Source organism: Schistocerca piceifrons, chromosome 8, assembly GCF_021461385.2.
Source record: "Schistocerca piceifrons isolate TAMUIC-IGC-003096 chromosome 8, iqSchPice1.1, whole genome shotgun sequence".
NCBI classification, from domain to species: Eukaryota; Metazoa; Arthropoda; class Insecta; order Orthoptera; family Acrididae; genus Schistocerca; species Schistocerca piceifrons.
The window spans coordinates 468,084,786-468,108,162 of record NC_060145.1 but is presented as its reverse complement, the minus strand read 5'-3'; the positions used below and the strand labels follow the sequence as shown (position 1 = coordinate 468,108,162).

Here is a 23,377-nt window from a genome sequence, read left to right as displayed (position 1 = left end):
AATTCAGGGATTTTATTATGAGGTTGCAGCACAGGCGATGTGTAATGAGAGTACTGGTCTGATACTGTACACTCCTGTGATCGCCATCACAGTATTTGTCTGGACAAAAAACCACCTCATTCAGAAGTAATGTTGTACCTCAATCTACTAACATGGATAATTGTGTGCACCTGTAGAACCATGAACGCTTGTGACAGTAACATATAGTAGTTATTGGGATCGAGATTTTTTTTAACATATTCCCATTAAACCTCTCTTTCTAGGACACACTGGTGCCACCTGCAAGAAAAACTTATGAGACATGTTCACTCAAGATTGATTTTCTCTGAGTATTATTTTGTATCATAGGTAATCAGTTATTGACGAAGTATTATACTTAGCAGTAGGGGGTGCGTGATATGTTCACATTTGAACATCAGGCTTATATAGTATGTGTTTCTGTTCCAAGATGTATAAAGGAAATGACTATGTCCAGTCGTAAGGAAGGTATGGTTTTGACGTGGAGTACTGTGATAGCACATTTAGTTGTAATATATATGTGCCCGATTTCTTAAGATAAACATTCTACCTGTACGTGCTCGGCCTGCAGCTCCGGTGACCTGTGCTGGGGTGATTCACGTTTTCGTTAATGGTAGGAGCTGTCAGACAGAGATGCCTGTTGGAGAGTAGAAATGTATATGAATTGTGTTGTCCTCTAGATGACCAAATAGAGAACTAATACTTAGTATGTGTTGGATAGCTTTCGTGATCGCGTGGAAATTTGAGGAGATTCAATATGGAGGTGCGTTTGCGCTGGATCGTTATTCTCGTCCATGTAATTTGTTCAACTGACTGCTTCTGCATATTTCGCCCCTTTAGTTAATTGAGAGGAAATCGATTGTGGTGTGTGCATCTAGCATATGGAAGACATGCTTGCCAGTTCTCTAGACATGAGACACATTTTAATTGACCTTGTAAATAATAGGGATGATATGGAATCTACTACATAACCGACATTGATATTCGAGAGTGGAAATATCAGTTTTCTCTATTTGTTTCGAGTCGCCGAGTAAATTTCTTTGTAGATGGGATAAGTTTCAAGTTACTCAATGGTCAAGAGCACACTCCACATAGCTAAAGTTTCGGGTTTGTAGACAAATGATTCCCTGTCTGCATCATTGGAATTATGTTGTGTGAGCGATCTGTGGGATACTGATGTGTGCCAACCATGCGAAAATATATTTGTTCTTATAACTGCATAGTCTGGAGATATGTATAGAAAAAAGCAAGCAGTCAAGCAGGTCCGGATCAGGAACAGTAACGCTTTTGTGTCTAGGGGGAAACAGGCCAGTCTTTTCACGACAGTTCTGAGAGTTACTTCGATCCACTGATGGCTTTCTGATATAAAAGGGATGATTTTGTATGGTGGAGGATATGGAATGTATGTGTACCACATCGCCACAGTGCAGGGTGATATATTGCTGGCTTGGAGATCGGTTTCACACTCTAATATTCAAGCTCTTGTCCTCAGTGGGAAAGAAATGTAATTGAGTAAGAGTCTTACCATATTTGACGATATGTGTGGCACTATGCGCGATTTAGTTTCTGGTGCAATATTGCGATAGTGTAAAACAGCTTTTTTACTGCTGAAAGTCACGTCTGTACTAAGACAGAAAAGGTGGACGGTGCTTCCCTAGGAGTGAGAAGAATCGTGACATACAGCTGGTGTGTGTGTAGGCATAATTTTTTCCGGTGCTGTACAGGTATAAAAGATAACTGCATTGTTTGTGTAAAATATTTATATATTGCATTGTAAAGTTACTGTGGCTTATGTTGTGTAAAATGTATACATATTGCATTGTAAAGTTACTGTGGTTTATGTTGTGGCATGAAAAGAGAAGATCCCTGCGTGTGTTATCGTTAGGGACGTGTAGACTCAGCACATCGATAACTGCAAGGGAATGAGAGAGACTTCTTACATGGAAAATTATATGCGCTATAGATACCGAGATTCGTTCCACATGCACAGCTTTCACGAGGAGACATTACCTATACATCGATCAGTGTTGGACTGTAGCAGCAATCGTAATATTTAAATGTAGTTACACTGATAAATAAGATCCTGGCTTCCAATACTCTTGTGAGTCCCGTATGTGTTTGGTGATCAGTAGAGAACTTTGCGGGTTTAGCTGTCAATGCAATTTAGCGATCTGTACAAAATAATTTTACCGCTGAAAGTCTTGTCGGCAGAATGAAGAAAATGTGGGTGCTTTGATATTGGCGGCATCGGTAATTCGGTGGGTAAATTGGATAAGAGCTAATCATAATGCTCGATTCATTCACAAGACATCCTCTGTACTGGGATACAGGAGTCTCTACATAGCGGTGGGAACGTTTGTATGTGTTGAAAGCAGAAAAGATAACACGTGATGGACGGGGTATCACGTTAGGACCGCTGGGAAGAGTGTATTCGATGCTATTCTGCTCTATTTTCGTAAACAGGTTCTGTAAGGGCAAGAATTTCCGTGCATACAAGCTGAGACATCACGAAAACTGCTACAAAAGCGCACATTACGTATTTGTGGGGGACTATGACATTTACTACAGTTCAACTTGTTTTATATATTAGATACTAATGTGGCTTCAGTATAACATGGAGAACATTGCTAGATGTACTTGCGATGGTAAGTAGCTATGCACGAGGAGGTGTCAGCCACATGTCATGCATGATCTGTTAGAATCGCTAGGGAGAAAGCAGCTTGTGCTATTCTGGAATGGTTTTCTGCAGCGTCTTCACCGGACTGCAGGTAGAGCGAGGGTAGCAGCGAACCAACGTTTGTGCGGCCCACTATGGAGCATCTGCACTCTGTAAATAAGTCTTCGCTCCTGTCCACTAGCGTCAGCAATGGTGCCTAGGTGAACATGTATTTCGAGAGGAATTTCTGAGGTACCAAGTATGAAATGGATGTTGCCACCTCATGCATGCGGGACTTGAACGGGAACAAAAAATGGTTCAAATCGCTCTGAGCACTATGGGTCTTAACATCTGAGGTCATCAGTCCGCTAGAACTTAGAACTACTTAAACCTAACTATCCTAAGGACGTCACACAGATCCATACCCGAGGCAGGATTCGAACATGCGACTGTAGCGATCGCGCGGCTCCAGAACGCAGCGCTTAGGACCACTCGGCCACTCCGGCCGGCCAAAGGGGACCCTTTGTGTGGTTTGACAGCTGATGGCTGCATCACTTCGCAGGGCTGTTGGTAACTTTCTGTGCGGTCTAGTGGACAGGTGGCAGTGGGTGGTGTCTGCATACATTGTTTGGGTCTCTGATGTATTGTTTTTAGAGCGGGTCTGTGGGCTGGGCTGTGCATTATTTGGATAGTTTACAAGTTGATTTTGTGTCTGCACATCTGTGGACTGCATTAGTTAGGTTGAGTTTGTGTGTCTGTGCTGAATTTACTTCGGTTATTTATGACCTGTTTGCGTGTCTGCAGAGCGCTTTTAGGAGTAGTTTACACGTCTGTGGGCTGTGTGGCGTGTCCCTAAGCATGTCAAAACGTGTGTTCTGTATCTGTGTTATAAATATACTCCATCCCTAAATAAATTGTTCCAAAATAAATAGAGTAGACTCCTTCCTTAGTCCCCCCAGCAGCCCAACACAGGCTGAGTCATTTTCGCACCATTTTCCCCCTCCAGACCACCATCTTCGATTACATCACAGAAGGGATGACGGCACCTTCTGGTGGCAGTACTGTGTACTAGGTCAGTTGCACTCTAGATATCTTGGTGGAGACACTGTCTGTCGCCATTTTCCACCACCATCTTGGATTACCTTACAGACAACAGCATCCTTTGGTGGCGGTACTGTGAACTAGGTCAGTTGGACTCCAGACCTTGTGGCGAACATACTTGATGGCTGTACTGTATGAATTTGTTTAAATAAAGGCTGGTGCATGCAAAATAAAGACTTATGTCTACCACTGATTGAGTCCTTTTCCCACGAATCCCTAGGAAGAGGTGGTGGTCAGGTGACTTAGGTTTGTCCAAATGCCCTTTTTTCTGTGACACTTTTTTAGCTTAGTAGAGATACACGAATTGACCTTTCTTTACCACCAAAATTCAAACTTGGCGCCAGTCCCTAGGAAGAGGTGGCGGTCAGATGATATAGGTTAGTGGGGGTAGCCCAAGTGACCTATCTTCCCGCGATTTTCTTAGGTTGGTATTGATAACCATGGTGTAATGCATTATCCTGTTCAAATTTGAACTTCCCACCATTTTCTGGGGGAGGGGATGGGTGTTACGTTAGTGGAGATAGCCAATTTGACCTATCTTCCCGCCAAAATTGAAACTTCCCATCAAAATCCGCCATCTTGAATGACATCATGGCCGCCATATTGGATGACGTCCTCTCTGCCATCTTGGATGATGTCATCGCCGCCATTTTGGATAATGGTACTTTTCGCCAGAAAATAGGTTGTCCCAATACTTATCCTGTGTGGACTCTAAGAAATCCCTGACTATACAAATGTTCAGTTTAATTTATAAATCATACTGTTGACCACTGCCTAGAATAAGGCTATTAAAACTATCCGATTTTTGTGTTGTCTGTCGCAGTTATCAAACCACAGAGGGTTTTGTTTTGCATTATATCATATGTGAGTTCCTTCAGAAGACAAAAGGTCACCTCATTTTCTTCGCGACCTGCAATGCAAGCACCCCAAAATCACAGGAAACTCTTGCAAGTAACTTCAGCATCAATGCAAACGTTAAAGGTCGATAGCTGACGACTGTAAAACATGTTGGAGTGAGTGAGCGTGGGCGTTCATAACACCTGCTGTGCTGATGGTTCATGTGTTACTTGAGGGCAACCATGTTGTAGCATCACCATCACAGCATTCTCCTGCTTCCTGAGACCCAACTCTCCTTTGGGCATAAAACGCAGCTTTTCTTGTCTCACTTCACATTTTGTTTTATCTTTTGGGCCGCATGTCGAACAAGTGTCAATTCGAGGGTAATGGCAGGAGTCTTAGGGAAACAATGTCTTAAAAATGATTCAATAAAATCACTGGTTGATGTCTGATTTGGGGTATAGTATTATTTTCTTGAAGATGCAGTACATACTCTAGATATTAAGATTAGGACTCAAATATTAGTTTGAAGATTTGTGCTGTTAATAGTGGCTTTCCTTCATAGGAAATGACGAAATTTGAGTCTTTAGAAGCTCACTGTCATGTTCAGTGTATTTCACTGAATGGATGTGGGTTTGTGGATTGTTACCCCTCTGATGTGAGAACGATCCCTTTTCTTTTGCTTTTTTTTCAATCAAAGTATAAACATGCTTTTGTACTAATACTAAGATATCTTTGAATATCTTCGCATGTACTTGAACGTGCCCACCATTCAAAGGTAAACAGTGTGTGACAGATATTTGTCCTTTGTTACGGAAGAACAGTCGGTATTAGGCAGATTTATTGGTTTTATCTGCACAATGTTGATTAAACCAAAAAGGAAATGAAGTTTAATTATTCAGTTTTGCTTGGAAGACACTGACTGCACCCTCTGTACGTGATTCTCTTCAAAACTATGTCAGCTACATTTCCATTTAGAAATGGCCTACACAAAAGAAGAATACAAATCGTTTAGATCATAATAAAACACAAAACCAGATGTTGCCACTGGATGTTACAGAGTAAACTTCATTACAGATGGCAGATAAGACTTACCAGTTTTTAAATAACAGACTTTGGAGATATTTTGTCGTACTAACAACCCATAGTACGTCACTACCGAATCAGTAACACTGTAATGAACGTTTGGCTATGTGGCAGGAGCTGTTAACTCAGTGACTTGTTGACTTACTCCCATATCTGTGCAAGCCCGAACAAAGTACAAGGGCCATCTTGCGCCTTTTGTAAGAACACAGTCGCTCACAACTTTGATATTCTGCCACTTCTATGCTGCTGGTGATGTGTCTTAGTACCATTTCGATAAAAAAACTCAAAAATTACTATTTTTTGACTTACTACATTTCCCATGTCAATGCCTCAAATGTGCTAAATTTGGCAGCAGTCATACACACGTACTGCCTCCTGTGAACTACACTTGATGTGTGTCGTGTCTTAGCATTACAGGGAACTGCTGAGATATAGCACCTAGTTTGGTTTCATTGTTTTTTTTTTAGTGTTCAAAGCTATGAGACATATGCATGAATGATAATCGCACAATGCTTTTGTTGCATAAGTGGACTGTAGTTTAACTGTTATTATGCATCATTATACGAATGTTTATAGCATTCATCCAATTTATAGCATTCGATGAGTGATATGCAAACCATGCAGTAATGTAATGGATGCTAGAAATAGGGGTGGGTATGTTACTTGTTGAAGTGTACCATAGATGCTTTTGGACAGATTGTGTGTGAGCCATAATGGGACATTATGTGCCTACTGTTGAGCCTTAAAACTGCGTTGTACCACCAGATGCGTACAGTGTGTACCAGCTACCAGATCATCATCTATCTAGGATACAATTTTTTTACCTGAAATAACAGTTTACAGGAGAAAATAACTAAAAGAATAGTTATTTTATGAGGAAATTTTAGACTTCACACACAATCACATCATTACTCTTAAACTGAATATTGTCAAACACTGATCTTCAGGAGTACTGAACCATTACTACAGTTTTTTCTGTGGTGGAAAATCTTGAGTTCGCATGATAATTATTGTAACACGATCCACAGCTAGAAAAGTTGGTAACTTTCTCGTCTCCCATTACCTTAATGTAAACTGCGTATCTACACAAATACAACAGTGTTTCTTGCAGTAAGTAGCTGCAACCATCCATCCCCAACGTTGATGGTGGTGATATTGTGACAACAAAGATTTTGTCTTCTGCGGTTCCTCCAGCATGTTGTGGAGTGCTGCATCGTGTCCTACTGCATGAGATACCTCTGTGATGACTTGTTGCCATCTACAAGAACAGCAACTGCTTGTTTTAGCACAAAACTGTTTACATCATCTTTAAATATTTGCAGGTCTACGAATAATATCCTTATTCTGAAAGGATGATAATGATGGCATTTAATCTTTTAATGCCATTGGATATGTAATGAAGCATCAAATGAAATGTTTCCTGTGCAAAGTGTTTGCAGACTACTTCTTCTTCCAAGTGCTTATGCATCAAGTAACCTGTACTAACATAATGCTAACAGCGAAAGTAACCCTTTCATGCACTCAGAGGCATGAATTGTGGTGGACGAGTGGTTATTCAGCATTCCTGCAACTGCCACATAGGTCCTCAGATGGATAAAAAGGAAGGGTAATACCCAAGTTGCACTTCCATGCAGCTGAGTAGAGTGAGAATCTTACTATTGCTGGTGGGTGTGGTCAAGGTGTGTTAATAACACATCATTACTGGAAATATTCCCGGTATTTAGAGAATCATGTAACATATATTTTTATACTGCATGCATATCGTGATCTCTGAGAGCTTCTCTGGCTGGTTGAAACCTGCAAGTGTTATGCTGGGTGCTTCCTGTTGGGCTGCTCCTATCTCCTGCATGTGGGCATATTCGGAACGCATGTATGTCGGTTAGCAGGCAGTGACCTGGAGGGGCCATTGGCGAAGATGACACAGGGAACAGTAACACCCCACCTCCTTTGCTCAGTGCTCCATCCGTGATTGTCAGCAGCTTGTATTCACTCTCGCTTTATCGGGATATGGCGCTCAAATGCTGAGGTTTTCTTGATAAGGTGCTGTAGGTCCTACATACATGAGAGACTGCACCAACCAATGTCTACCTCAGTCATGGCCCGAAGATGCCTCATGACAACAACTGACCTCAATTGTGTCTTCACAGATGGCTGCCAGGTAAGTCGAGTGTGGAGGGCTACGGTGTAGGTCTAAACTGGTAGATGTATCAAGTTAAAATTTATCTCTCATGCCAAGGCCTATAGTATTCTGGCAGTGTAAAAAATGTAAGCTTCTACATCAGTTCGCTCAAAAGACATGGCCACTTACATCCAATTTTTTGGTATCTTGTCATTATCGGTATCGGTAACAGGAAAAATTCTCGAAAATTTGGATTGGGGGAATGGATGAACCGCCTGTATACGTAATCAAGTTTGTTCAGATCCCTCAGTACGCGAGTCCTATTCCCAAGTATTAGAATTTTTTAATTTGTAGTAAATAAAGTGCTTGTCTGGTCTATTCAGCCTCTTTCTTAAAGTGCTCCTAAGTAGCAAAAACACCAGTCTTCAATAATCCCCTGCAGTATATTAGTGAATAACATCTCCATGTTCAGGAGACAGTTAATATCATACCTCCTAAGAGAACAGTAATGTATACATTTGTTCCTTTATGTTCTAGCTATCCTTGTACATTTTTCTTTCCACCAGACCTTCCTCATTTCACAGTATTGTTAAACGGTGCAGTCTCCTTAAATTTCCTTTCCCCACAAATCGTTATAGTAGGCAAAATTCATTTTGTACACCTTAAAATAATTTTTGTACCAGCCATTATCACTATTACTGTTATTATTGGCATTATTATTATTATAATTGTTATTATTACTGTCATCATTATTGTTATTGTTATTAGTATTATCACTAGTAGTAGTAGCAGCAGTACTAGCACAAATACTGCTAGTATTAACTTTATAAGCTCATAAGTCAATAGATACTTACCCACACTGTCACTATTGACATTAATTTAATACCATCTATTATATAAAAGTTGTTGTTTCCTAGGTAGCTATGATGAAAACTTGTGCTGTATGTGTGAAACCCCATCGGTTGTAACAGAGGGCCTGATGGCACATTCAGATCAAGTTAAATAAGAAAATAAATTATCATACTATATGTCGATACCACCCCATGGGCTATATAAGTTGGCAACTGAATTGCTAATATCAGACTGCGACTGTGGTCATACAGCACTCAGCAGATCCAATTTGAGCACACCTGCTGAGCCACAACTCCAGTGGCTCTGTACCATCAGCGCCCTCTGTCACCACAATAAAGGATGGCTGGCAAACAGCGAGATACTCCCACACGCAGTTGGAGAACTCTCCGCAATATGATGCTACACAGACACTGTCTAGTTGCTGCTGTGACACCGTTGTCTGTGCTCTGTTTAGAGAGCCTCTTACTTTTCCACATTGAGAGCTGGACTGTATTACTTGCTGCATTAATTGTAATGAGTCTTTGTCGACTTGGATAAATGCAAGTTAAATGAATCTTCTGTTTACAGTGTCAATTTGTTGCCTGACTATTTCTGCTCCTATTTGGCTTTCCTATGAGGACAGTCGCCACATGACTCCGTATCCCACCTCTCCTTACCACTGTGCACAAAGTTATACGCAGCATAAATAAAATAAATAAATACTCCCATCCTATGCTAGAAGTGGTAATGATTCTTGAATTAGATTTAGTACTTTTAGCAACGTGTTGTGAGTTCATTTTTTTCTCTATCATTTATTTACTAGTGCACTGCGGATGGTCTTCTACTGATGCACCATACACTGATAATGTACTGTTAATGCACACTTGCTATGTATTTTATGCAAATTGTTATTTATTTAATGTGGTATAGACCTGTATTTGCTATCACTATTTTGCAGAATACGCCATGACGTCATTAATTTATTGTATTTAACCACAAAATGCGACTTACCTCATAAACCAGTGTATATTCAATTAAACTAATTAGACACTTAGAGTTTTCGAGTAATTTCAAAGTCTTAAATCCATATTTTGAAATTAAATATTCTATTATTCCATACCTAATACAATTTTTACTAGCGCTTATACAGATGGAATATGTACTCTTCTCTTTTCCACAATAAAGCAATGATACAATAACAAGATGACAGACATGTAAGGAATTACTACCAAAAATATTGTTATTGCTTGTAGTTGTTAACAATGATTATACAATACATATGATTAACAACTGGAAGTTTGCAGTTTTCTTTTTACAGCCTTGTTTTTGTTATCAAAATTCCTCCTTCATAAATGATTTGGTAATGAGGAAATCTTATTGGAGCTAGTTACTAGTGTAAAATCTAAGCTGGTTATTTGAACGAAACTGACAACAGGGGTGTCAGTTGTTTGTCACGTTAGCCTCATCGCCTGGCAACACAGTAGAAGAGACAGGAACTTGGTCTGTGAGTGCTCTAATAACTGGAGCTCCATGTAACAGAGAAGACAAATATTCCATTGCAGTTTCAACCATCTCCAGTGCTGGTTCTGACCACGAGTAGAGTAGCCAGAGTAGCAGGCCATAGAAAAGTGTACGCACTATTACGTGCAACAAGTACATCCTAGAAAGAGTGTTATTTTAATTAGAAACTGTAGTTGCTAGATACTAATTACACTGAAAATATAATTACAGGGGGTAAAAAGAACACAGTTACCACATCTGTAAAACACAACAACAACAATAAGATTAACACAGTACCAATATACCATCCTCTGGTCCGGTGTAATCTGCAGTGTGGTGACCTATGGCGATTTGCTTTAGAAATGTTGTATTCCTAATTCAATTGAATATATTAATTTAAGTTACATAACTTGGACTATTTCCGTTGATATAAATTTATAATTTATCGTTAACTTTATGGGGAATGAAATGAAATTAGGAAACCCAAAACAATGGTAGCAATGGGAGTGGAACCAGAGACAATGAATTTTCAGTCAGTGTGCTTGACAGCTGGTCTTTGGTACTCCTTACGTGAACTGCCACTCGAAAATTCCTGATACTCCATTGCGAAAAACTTTAGAGAGATTAATCACTGTTGACACATTTAAGCACCTCGTCCTGTCCACTGTATCACTGCTGTGGATGACTTACTTTCAATATCAGTGAATAAAAACGTTTAAAGTATTTATAACATGAAATATGTAGCTCTTTGCGCTCTATCGTTTGCAAAAAACCTCGTTCCAATATACCGAGCCGCTTATGATATATGACGATTGTTATGACCACATGATTCCCAAAGTAAAGGAACAGAAGTGAGCGCGTAATACACAACTGGATACCAAAGATAAAAATAAATAACTCGATAACGAAGTAAGATATCGTTTTGCTCTCAATTATAAATAAAACTGTTAGATTTCATTTATAAGCCGGTCTCAGCACGGAATGCTGAGATCACGTCTGTGACAATTTTAGTCTTAAACTTTGTCACTAATAGTTCAATATTGCGAGGAAGATAGTAAAACGAAAAAAAAAGAAAGGAAATCGGAGCAGTGGGAATTGAATCCAACCTGAAAAACTGCTAGTCACTGCACTTATCCACTGGGGTATGGCACCGATATGTCAACCTTTTCTTCAAATCACCTCATACTCTAAGCTTGCACAATACTTTACGTGCAGTCCGTAAAGAAACATATGGGCCTGATTTTTTTTTTTGTGACAAACGTAACAGAAAATACGAGTTGCAGAGTGTGCTCTACGATATTTACGTGGTCACCAGCTGCCAGTGCTATGAACGAACAGAGCAAATGATTTTTCTTCGGAAAATTGGATGCATTGAAGTCAACAGAAACCACACTTTCCATCTATTCGTTACTTCTAGATAATGAACACTCACACAGCACAAGATCCACTCCACAGCACCAGCGTTCTGGATCGTCAAAGACAACTGTGGCTAAGAAGTTGGTAATTGCTGTATTATTAACTTGATTAAATAAGCGGGTTTTTAGTCTTGGATCAACAATTTCGGGCTACTCTTCAACGTAACGCACCTATTTTTATACATCTAAATCTATTTCATGCAAAACTACAGAGAAAGTGCTTGGTAGAGGCTACTTTTCTCTTTAACCCGCGTCTAGGTTTAGTCATGTTCCGCTTGCCGCGGTGGCTAAGCGTTTCTAGGCGCTGCAGTCCGGAACCGCGCGACTGCTACGGTCGCAGGTTCGAATCCTCCCTCGGGCATTGATGTGTGTGATGTCCTTAGGTTAGTGAGGTTTAAGTAGTTCTAACTTGTAGGGGACTGATGATCTCAGATGTTAAGTCTCATAGTGCTCAGAGCCATTTGAACCCATGTTTTATTCATATTCCACTTAACATTGAAAATGAGAAGTATGATCCGTTATGCTGTAAATGCCTGTTAAAAAGCTACTTTCAGTATTAAATTATTTATTTAATTTATTTCACTTGTCAGTTATTGCTGATGTATGAAAACGTTAGTATAGTGTACCAACAGCAAGGTTAGGTGGTACTGTCTTTGAAGCTTATGGCCTGTCATGAGTTTGCCTTGTAATGCAGTGTTGGCTCGAATGGAGCCGATAGCTGTGTTTGCTGCTCGGCGACACAGCTCGTGTTACTGAGGTTTCTCGTAGGCATTTCATATCCGCAAAGTTATTTCGTTTAACAATCGTGAGGTAATTGCATTATAAGGCTAAATTTTTACTCATTTGGGTATTAATGTAGCTCTGCCTACCGCGAGTGGAATTACTTTCGCATGCTGTTTCAAATTCTTTGTCTTGTGCTGTGAACAGCTACGAAGCCTGGCATAGAAATCGACTTGTCATTTAATGTGAAGCGTAGTAGACTTAACTCTTGACACTCTTTAGCACAGTGTAACTAATAAAATGTTTTGCTTCTTGTTGCGTATGGAACTTTGTTCATACCATGATCACGTATCCAACTTCTTCAATGTGTCTGTGCATTGCTAAGAGATCATGTAGCTCTCTGTTCACTTGACTTTTGATTCAGTTATATTACGTCGATTTAAAGTAATCCTTTTCATTTCTGATCCCCTGATAATTTATTTTATATTTAAAGGTATTAACACAATTTCTGTTGTACATACCGTACGTGAACGTGATTTGCGAAACACAACCTTTTCCCAATAACTGATTTGTGTGGTAATGCTCATATAATATTTTATATCAAAGATAGTATTTCCTAAACTGAAAAAGACATATTTTCCATTCTTTAAATGAATTTCACAACGCTGATGTAACCAAGAGATTCTAAGCGTGATTCCACAAAACTTTTTTTTATTCAGAGTTGTATATTTGGCCCTTATGTGCGGTTTACATTCCCAACGCACAGCAGTTGGCTTAGGTCGCATTGCTAAAACACATTCATTAGTGCTGGTATCTTAGAAAGTACTTTAATGTTGACCTGCATTGGGTGTGGTATTTTTGTACCTGTAATTTACCGTTCCGGTATTAATGGAAGTGTGTGCTGCTTAAAGAACTTTCATTTCTCACCTGTGCCATTCAAAGAACTTTCTTTTCTCAACCTGAATTCTGATTATTTTTTTGATGGGTCACAAATTTGTCTGTAGTAGGACACAGTTCTATGAATTCGAGGCTGTATGGGTTTTACTTCTAGTTGTAACCTCAATTTCTAATTGAACAGATGCCTTATACAGTCTCTGTGAAACCGATATGTAGAAACCTCAGAAACATTTGCAGTTTAATCACCGAAAATTCTCAATATTGCTACTTCGCATTTCATAATAAGTTTTTTAAGGTATTAGCTGTCAGTTTTGGCTTTCCAAAAATAAGGAAATACTGATGTTTAGTTTTTCATTGTCAGTATAGTAGTTCGAGAACAAGCCTGCATATTTTTCTCCATTTTGTGAACAAGGTGCAGTTCCCCAGTGAGATTTGCTTTAGCACTAACTGAGCATATCTATTCGCACCATTTGAAATTCTCATAGCTTTGATACCGTGAAGTGTTTGTATAACATAATTGGTACCAGATGTAATGTATGATGAACATGAATAAACAGGTGCAGGTGTCGGTAAGTACTTTCTTCGAAAAATTACCAATATAAACTAGCAAATACCAGTAACAGTTCAACACCAGATACATGTTAATTATAAGACTGTTATGTCCTAGCCAGTAATGCCAACCGAGCCCGCTGCCAAAAGGTTGGCAGCATCAAAGTTCGGACGCCGTCCGCATAAGCAGCGCCAGCGAGAGAGGAAATCGCCGCAAGTCTGCGCGCGCCACCGCTGGCTTCTGGCTTCTTAAGCGCTGGAGTCGCGAGCGCTAGGACAGTTCTGTATTCGCCGCTCAGTTGTATACTCGCCACCGAATTGTGTACTCGCTAGTCAGTTGTGTGTTCATCGCGGCAGAGTTGTTGTTTGTCGTCAGCCGACGCTGACCTAGCCGCTCCGACTCGAACCAGACAGATTTCTGTAGACACAGAGTTCACTACTGTGTTTCTGTATCTTCATGAATAAAGATAAGTACCGACTTTTACTTAATCTGAGTGTTTGGGCTTTCATCTTTCTGTTCACTGTTCCAGCGGACCGGTCGGCCCGCTATTAAAAGTGTGGCGGTGACTTCGTAAGCCATCTCTACAGCCAAGTGTTTGTCGCTACGAGCACCGCCACAAAACTGGCGACGAGGTCTTCCGAACTCGTGTGCAGGGCTGCTTCAACTTGTTCTTGTTATACTAATTATAGCGATAAACTTTTGGGGGCTGGTTTAATTTGTGTTCACTATGTCTGCCGAATTACAACAGTTGATCTTGTTACAGAGTCAGCAAATACAAAGTCTGGTGGACGCAATTGCCAAACAAGCGGCTAATCCTCCAACACAAAAGGAACAAGCACAGGCAGCACCACAGTTCCGTGCATTTGATTCATCCAGAGAAGAATGGAGCGAATATTTCGCGCAGTTGCAGGCGCACATGTCAGTCTACAAAATCACAGGTACTGAGCGGCAGCTTTATTTAATTTCCACTGCAGGCGTGGAAGTCTATCGACTACTTTGTAAGTTGTTCCCGGAATCCCAGCCAGAAGCTTTAGACTATGACGTTGTTGTTAACAAGCTTGCTGAGTATTTCGAGTCGAGAGTTCATGTGGCAGCAGCCAGATTCAAGTTCTTCAGATTAAAGAAACTGCCACATCAATCTAATAAACAGTGGTTAACAGATTTACGGGGCCTCACCCGTCAGTGCCGATTTAATTGTGTGTGTGGAGCTTCCTACAGTGATGTCATGCTACGAGACGCTATTACTCAAAACATTGCAGATTCTCGTATTCGTGCGGCTATCTTAAAGTTGCCTGACCCGTCATTAGAGACTGTGATGAACATCATTGAAGCCCAAGATACTTTTGACTATGCTGAGTGTGAGTTAGATCAGCCATGTATTTCTCAAATTGCCTGTGCTAAGCAAGTTATGTCACGCCCGCGGCCCCACCCGCAGAGTCAGACTGTAAACACTAGCCGGCCGCGGCGTGTTACACACATTCGTCAGCCGCGTGTGCAAAATGATAGAGTTAAATCTTGCCTCATCCTCGTGAACGTTGCCCGTTGAGAAACGCGGTTTGTCACTTTTGTCAAAGGAAAGGACACATCCAGACTGTTTGTTTGCGTAAACGCAAGAACAATTCTAGTGCTGCCCAGCCCATGGATATTCATGTTCTTCAAAGCCAGCCCGCCCAGAAGGTCGCGTTTAAAGACTCTTCCACGGTTCGTGTGGGTAATAAACTTGTTCGCAATAAGCCACCCACCCAGCCCTCTGCTATGCGACCCAAGCGTAATTCAAACGCTGTAAAAAGTAATGTACAGACTGCAAGTGAAGCGGGAGTTGTTGTTCCACCCGCCCAACCCACGAGTTGTCGTACGCAGCGAACACGCGCTAAACGCGCTGATTTTGTGTCTTCCGCCTCCACTGCACCGATCCAGAGACAGTGTAATAAACTATTTGTGAAGCTACGCATCCAGGATAAGACCTTCAATTTTCAATTAGACACTGGTGCGTCTGTGACTCTCATAAATAGTGCTACGTATGCGGCTATCGGCCGCCCTAAACTTTCAGCGGCAAAACATTCTTTGGCTACTTATAGTGGAGAACGAATTCCTGTGTTAGGTGTATGTAGCGTGCCAGCCACATTCCGTGGCAATACAAAAACAGTTTCATTCACAGTGCTCCGCGCTACAGACAGTGTAAACATTTTCGGATTGGACTGTTTTGATTTGTTTGGCCTGTCTATCCAAGACAATGTGTTGCAACTTAATTCTGTTGTTGTTCCTCAAGACAGCATAACCGATTTGTGTAAACGATACAGTGACATATTTAAAGACGAACTGGGTTGTGCTGCGAACTTTGCCGCTCATATTACGTTAAAAGATAATGCTCAGCCTCGATTTTGTCGTGCTCGTCCAGTGCCTCACGCCCTTCGGGCACCAGTAGAAGATGAACTTCGTCGTTGGCAAAACAACGGTGTTATTCAACCCGTTTCAGCGAGCCAGTGGGCTTCTCCCTTAGTTATTATAAAGAAACCGTCTGGCAAGTTACGTTTGTGTGCTGATTTTAAGTCGACAGTTAATCCTCAGACTGTCATTGATTCTTTTCTTTTGCCTAGACCGGACGAGCTGATGGATAAGTTAGGGGAAGCTCGTTTTTTTTCCAAAATTGATCTCCGTGAAGCATATTTGCAATTGCCCCTCGACGAGCAATCACAACAGTATTTTGTCATAAACACGTCGTTGGGGTTGTTCCGTTTTCTGCGTTTGCCTTTTGGTTGTGCGTCAGCTCCAGCTGTTTTTCAGCGTTTTTTGTCACAACTTCTGGCTAATGTGCCATCGTGTTGCAACTATTTAGACGATATTGTTGTGTCCGGTCGGACGCCTGCTGAACATTTCCGTAATTTGGAGTGTTTGTTTAAAGTGTTGTCTCAGGCAGGCCTGCGTTGCAACATCGATAAATGTTCATTTTTCCTTACGGAGATGGAGTATCTGGGACATGTTATTAATGCTCAAGGCATTCATCACTCCCAGTCACATTTGGTAGCTATTCGTGATTTGCCCGCCCCTCGCAATCTGCATGAATTGCAAGCAGTTCTTGGCAAATTGACATATTATATTAGGTTTATACCTAATGCATCACAGATTGCTGCACCGTTGCATCGTCTCCGCCGTAAGAATGTTCCGTTTGTGTGGTCAGCTGATTGCCAATCAGCCTTTCAGCAGCTTAAAGAGGCTTTATTGAATGATCGTTGTCTGGTCCATTACGACCCTAACAAGCCTCTGGTGTTAGCTTGTGATGCCTCTTCTTTCGGCCTCGGTGCTGTGTTGTCTCACCGAGTCGGTAACACCGAACGTCCTATTGCGTTCGCATCTAAATTGCTAAACAAAGCTCAGTGTAATTATAGCCAATTGGACAAGGAAGCGTTGGCTATTGTGTTCGGTGTCACAAAATTTCATCACTACCTCTATGGTAGACCATTCTATTTAGTAACAGATCACAAGCCCCTGACGTCACTGTTTCATCCGTCTAAACCAGTTCCTCAGCGGACAGCTCAGAGACTACAACGTTGGGCTCTTTTGTTATCACAATACCAGTATGAGATACTGTATCACCCTACGGCTCAGCATGCAAACGCTGACGCGCTTTCTAGATTACCGATTGCTGCGGATGATGTCTTCGATTCCTCTGAAGACTCTTGCCATCAGATTGACGCCGATGAGCATCAATTCCTCCGGGATTTTCCGATTGATTATCGTCAGGTGGCACGTGAGACAGCTACGGATCCTCATCTGAGTTTACTATTACGTTTTGTTCAACGTGGTTGGCCGTCCAAGGCAAAGGACATATCGGATCCTGTGGTTCGTCGCTATTATCCGCAACGTCATCTGTTGTCTGTTTCGCACGGAGTTTTGCTGTTACGCACCGAGAATGACCAGCTTCGTGTAGTGGTTCCCCAAGTGCTCCAATCCAAGGTCCTCGACTTGTAGCATCAAGGTCATTGGGGAGTGGTCCGCACCAAGCAGCTTGCCCGCCGTCATTGTACATGGATCGGCATTGATAAGCAGATTACGCAGATGTCTACAGATTGTTCGACGTGTGCGGAACTCCAAGCTGCTCCGCCTCAACGCTATTTTGAGTGGGCACGCCCTGCCGGTCCCTGGCAGCGAGTGCATATTGATTTCGCTGGTCCATATTGGAATTCTCGTTGGCTCATCGTGATAGATGCATTTAGTAATTTTCCGTTTGTGGTGCCCATGCAGTCTACAACGTCTGCACAAACTATACAGGCGTTGACTTCAATTTTTTGTATTGAGGGTCTTCCAGAAGTTTTAGTGTCTGACAATGGTCCACAATTTACCTCTGCTGACTTTGAAAGTTTTTGTTCTGCCAGTGGCATTCGCCATGTTCTTACTCCGCCGTTCCACCCTCAATCGAATGGTGCAGCGGAACGTTTTGTACGCACATCCAAGGATCATATGGACCGCCTTCGTGCTACGCACTCTCGTCAGCAGGCCCTCATCACGTTCCTGTCGTCGTACCGGACCACGCCACGCGACGGCCCTTCGCCTGCGGAGCTTCTCCACGGCCGTCGTCATCGCACCCGACTACGGTTGTTGCACCCCCCGGATCGACCCGCCGCTTCTGAGCATCGCACGCGTTTTCAGCGCAACGACGCCGTTTTTTTCAGAGTTTATCACGGTCGCCGTCGTTGGGAACGTGGTACCGTGATACGTGTCCAGGGTCGCGGTTTTTATACTGTTCAAGGTGCTACTGGGGTGCACAGGAGGCATCAGAACCAGTTGCGCCGCGCTGGCCGCCCGGATTCTGCCGCTCGTTCTTTGTCCACAGATTTGGTCCGCGGTGGGTTCCAGCCGCGCCTTCAGACTTCGCTGCCGCCCCCAGGGCAGCAGCAGCAGCAGCCGTCGCCGTTACCACGCCGAGAGCCCGTCCCGTTGATGCCTCCCGCGCAGCTTCATTCGGGAGCGCCCCAGGTGGTCGCTCCGGCGCCTGCGGTCCCTCTTCAGTCGCCACCGCCTTCGGAGCTGATGGACGTCGACCCTTCAGCCGGGCCGCCTTCCCAAGCGGTGGCTGTGCAGCCTGTCCTGCAGCCGCTTTCCTTGGGCACCCCCAAGGAGTCTGACACCGCAGCGCCTTGTCCGGCGCCCACTCAGCAGCCGTCGACGCAGCGTCAGGAGACGCTGCCTCTCTTCGTGGGTCCCGACGCCCCGTCGCGTCCAGTACCAGAAGCTGCGCCCGTGGTCACAGGCGTGCACCCTGACCTCGGTTTTCAGTCGGTGTTTCCCGAGGCCCCGCGCAGCCAATGCTGGGGTGCGGACCGGGGACTGCCACCGACAACAGTCTCCGCCCCGGTCTCTTCTGCTACGCCTGCGGCCAGACCCCTCCCCCGCCGTCGACGCTCGCCACGTCATTATTCAACGACGGTGCGGCGATTTGGGGGGGAGGAGTGTTATGTCCTAGCCAGTAATGCCAACCGAGCCCGCTGCCAAAAGGTTGGCAGCATCAAAGTTCGGACGCCGTCCGCATAAGCAGCGCCAGCGAGAGAGGAAATCGCCGCAAGTCTGCGCGCGCCACCGCTGGCTTCTGGCTTCTTAAGCGCTGGAGTCGCGAGCGCTAGGACAGTTCTGTATTCGCCGCTCAGTTGTATACTCGCCACCGAATTGTGTACTCGCTAGTCAGTTGTGTGTTCATCGCGGCAGAGTTGTTGTTTGTCGTCAGCCGACGCTGACCTAGCCGCTCCGACTCGAACCAGACAGATTTCTGTAGACACAGAGTTCACTACTGTGTTTCTGTATCTTCATGAATAAAGATAAGTACCGACTTTTACTTAATCTGAGTGTTTGGGCTTTCATCTTTCTGTTCACTGTTCCAGCGGACCGGTCGGCCCGCTATTAAAAGTGTGGCGGTGACTTCGTAAGCCATCTCTACAGCCAAGTGTTTGTCGCTACGAGCACCGACACAAAAAAGACGATATGCAGCAGCTCTCTGGAGAGAGGAAGCTGCGTCACTCAGTTTAACATACTTGCTGTGAGCATCGGTAGCACCCTGCAGTATGGTGTTACGTAATCCTGTGGGAAGCAGACATTATGAGAGTGGTGGCTGTAGTACAGTCTGCAGTTTTAAAATTCGAAATAGCAACCAGCCAAAAGTATGCTTCTAAAAATTATTTAAATCAAACTATTAACCAAGTTGGATATATTATAAATTCGTCTCTAATAGGTCGCAGATATCCTTTTCTTTACTGCTGCTGCTTAGTTTTATTGCCGTTTCTGGTACTGTGCACATGGGACTAGATTGCATCCTACATTAAAAATAGTAGGTATAGGCCCATATACCATATACATATATCTAAATACCATATATAGGCCCACTTTCCTGTATGATTTCCAACGTGTTCAAAAAGGATAATGTCAAAATTAGATTTTCCATCGACAATGAACTTCAATAACCCTACAGTAGTAGCGACTCCCAGACTCCGACGTTTTGAACTAATATCGGATGTGGCGAAGAAGAAAGTACTTTACTCTTTTCTTGTACCAGTCTTTTGTACGTAATGGAACAAAAGTGAGTAACACACTCGAAATATATTGATTTGTCTTTCAGTGAACTATGTGCTCTGTTAACCAAGTACTGTGGTTATCCGATACACCTTGTTGCAAGTAGGCAACAGTTTAATCAATCTCATAAACAACATGGACAGACTTATGTAGCGTGGGCTGCTGAGTTCAGGTTCTCGCACACCAGTGCAACTTCACATTTGTTGAATCTGCAACGTTTTCTGCACAGAATCGGTAATTCGTGATGTGGTTGTGCACCTAGCCCCCCACGAAAGTGAACTCAGAGTTAAAGCATGAGCCCCATCCGATCCTACTCTTAGTGAAGTTCTTAAGATTGATAAATGTTTTGACGTTGCTGCTGACACCCGTCACACTTTCACTAACGAAATGTAAGTGAAATAGTTATTCGCAACTACGAGCAACAGCCAGGTGATGACTTTTATTAATGTAAGTAAAGTCGTACGGAATGATTGTCTGCTAGACCTCATAGGGCAGGTTCAGCCACCTGCATTGGAAACGTGTTTACTATCCTACGCACACGTACGCACCTCTCCTTCATGAAATACTTTCGTTATGTGTTTAACTGTTTAATGTAGGTGTCTGTAAGCACCAAGGGGCAGCCAACATTAACGTCCACAGTCAATGGGGGTATCGCAGTCAACAGAGCTGCATGTCCTCACTCCACGAGACACTGTGAAGAGGTTCGGATTTTAACCCAGGACACTGGACAAAGACTGGTAATTGGGAGCACTGCGCCATCATCTCTCTTGTCTCCCTGCTGGAAAGCCAAAGGAAAAATTTCCAATAGCATACAGCATATGCGGTCAGTCACCCATCCAAGGACCAGCCATGGACAACTCCGCTTAACTTCATTGAAATGACTGCTACTGTTGCATCGAACGCGGCACTTCAATTGACATGCTTCTGATACATCATCTTCCTTTTACATCCTAAAGACTCACCAAAATTCGCAGTCGTCCAGATCGTAGGCATCTAGCGAGAGACTTAAGTATGCCGATGTTACTGTTCCCCCTCAGCATCGATTGCAACATTTAAAACCCTTCTGGTACCACAGAGGACCAAACGACCCCACAAGCACATCGGAAGTACATATCTCGCTTCTTTTAAAAACTATTATTTTCATAACTTATGACTTTCTCCCTGAGTCAGTTATATCTAATGATGTTTAGCTCAGTTTTATATTTACAGCACGTTAAGATTAATTCCGTATTTTTGGCACTGAGTACCTGTGGAGTCAATGTGATCCCATTATAAATTTATTTTTATTCATTGAATGTATTATTGATGAAAGTAAAATGATGAATGTTATATTGAAAATTGGAATATATGTTTTTATGTTAGTCCATTAAAATACAGCCGATATATCCGGTGTAAAAGGGCTAGTGTCTATATGACCACATTGGTATTCGGGGAAACAAAAATATCCTGGTAGAAGGAGGGTTAACACTGAATGGGAGGGTCACAAACGCCTTCGCCCTTCGACGTCGATACGTTGACGATGAAGCGCCAGTGATTGCCCGACTACGACAGACTTCATTCAGGGCGCTGTTGCCTATATCACGATACACAGTGTCATGTGGAAAGGGTCTGATACCTGACGGCTCTTTGTCAACAAGCTACTCCCCGACATGGACGAGTGACAGCACAATGCTCCACACAGCTGTGGCAGCTTCGCCAGCACCGCAGAAGCTGACACTAGCTCCTACTATTTCTTCCCATTCAGTGGAATTGTGACTGCACACCCTAGCTTTCATGTCATTAATCAGTGATGAAACGTATCAGCAGCTCACCTCACCCCTGGTGCAAGGATCCCAGTGACAGGTCGTACTGCCAAAACATTATTATTCTTCTTGGAAACAGTCGTTTGTGGTTAAGAACAAAAATGCCAAGCTCGTACCCACACTCTTAAAAGTGAAGTCGCCTAATACTGTTAACATTTTGGGCTTGCAATGAGGACGCATTGAAATAAGATTTTTGTAATTTTTTATACACTGACGGAAAAAAATCGCAATGCCAAGAATGAAAGTTGGCAGGTATAATTCTACAACTGAATGACGATCTCTATTCGAATTTCGCATCATTCTCATAATATTAGCGCTAGTAGCGTCACTAAGAGGTTGCAAATCAGCTTTGCTTTAAGTACACACTCTAACTGTCGTCATCGTTAGTTACTCACTCCACATGCCAGAACATTTTCTTTCATGCTGCTCTCATGATATATGATGCATTTGTAAACGTATGTATGTATGGTTGTGTGTGTGTGTGTGTGTGTGTGTGTGTGTGTGTGTGTATGTGTGCAACTCATTACAACGACACAACACTGTAATTTTGACTTCATGTGATAGACATAAGGAGACATGTAGCTTAAAATACATGTAAATGTGAGCGTTTTAAAAGATTTACGATTATAGAGGAAAGCAAATGCGGCTAATCTGACTAAAGCCATCAGAAAAAAAATCTAACACTCCTAAAATTGTACTATAAGATTTAAAATTAATATAAAATACATACCTCCTAATGTATCTCAAATCACTGGCTACGTTATCGACGCTCTCATTAAGAAGGTACAGCTTCGCTCCAATTAGCCCCTTTTTACAAAAGTCATACTGATCAACTTCATCAACATTAAAATAAAAGACTTCTTGATCCTCAGGAGCCATAGATGCATGCAGAGACGTAATATTTTTGTTGATAAATGTCCATTCGTGTACCACGTAATATCGCAACATGTTCTTGGCCGAATGTAAACGATTCTTTATGTGCACCAGGCTGGAAAAGCGAAGCAATTATCAGAGTAGATTTCTGAGCTGTAGTCAATTTTATCTGGATGCGCAGACATTTAAAATTCCATGTATAAGATAATGGTGGTAATCTCACGTATCTCAGCGACCTGATGGAAGTCTTAGTAGTGGATTGCGCTTAGGCGACTTGCGTCTCCCTAAAGTACCGCAGTTACGCTACCAGGAAAATGGGATCCACAGCTTAATGTGGAATGTGAATCTTCAAATCACTGACAGCTAAGAACTAGGTTAAAAACAGACTAAAATATCCATCAAAGATTCGATCGC

The 23,377-nt window shown here is 42.5% G+C and overlaps 1 protein-coding gene across 1 annotated transcript in view; it reads right to left on the bottom strand.

Moving 5' to 3' along the window:
* Nucleotides 1-9,955: 9,955 nt before the first annotated feature.
* LOC124712463 (fatty acyl-CoA reductase 1-like) overlaps nt 9,956-23,377 on the bottom strand; it is a 158,445-nt gene continuing 145,023 nt past the window's right edge. The window contains exons 8-9 of the mRNA XM_047242759.1: nt 22,821-23,078; nt 9,956-10,308 (exon numbers count right to left, since the gene is read on the bottom strand). Coding sequence (XP_047098715.1) covers nt 10,089-10,308; nt 22,821-23,078 — 478 coding nt within the window. The 3' untranslated portion in view covers nt 9,956-10,088. The remainder of the gene's footprint in view (nt 10,309-22,820; nt 23,079-23,377) is intronic.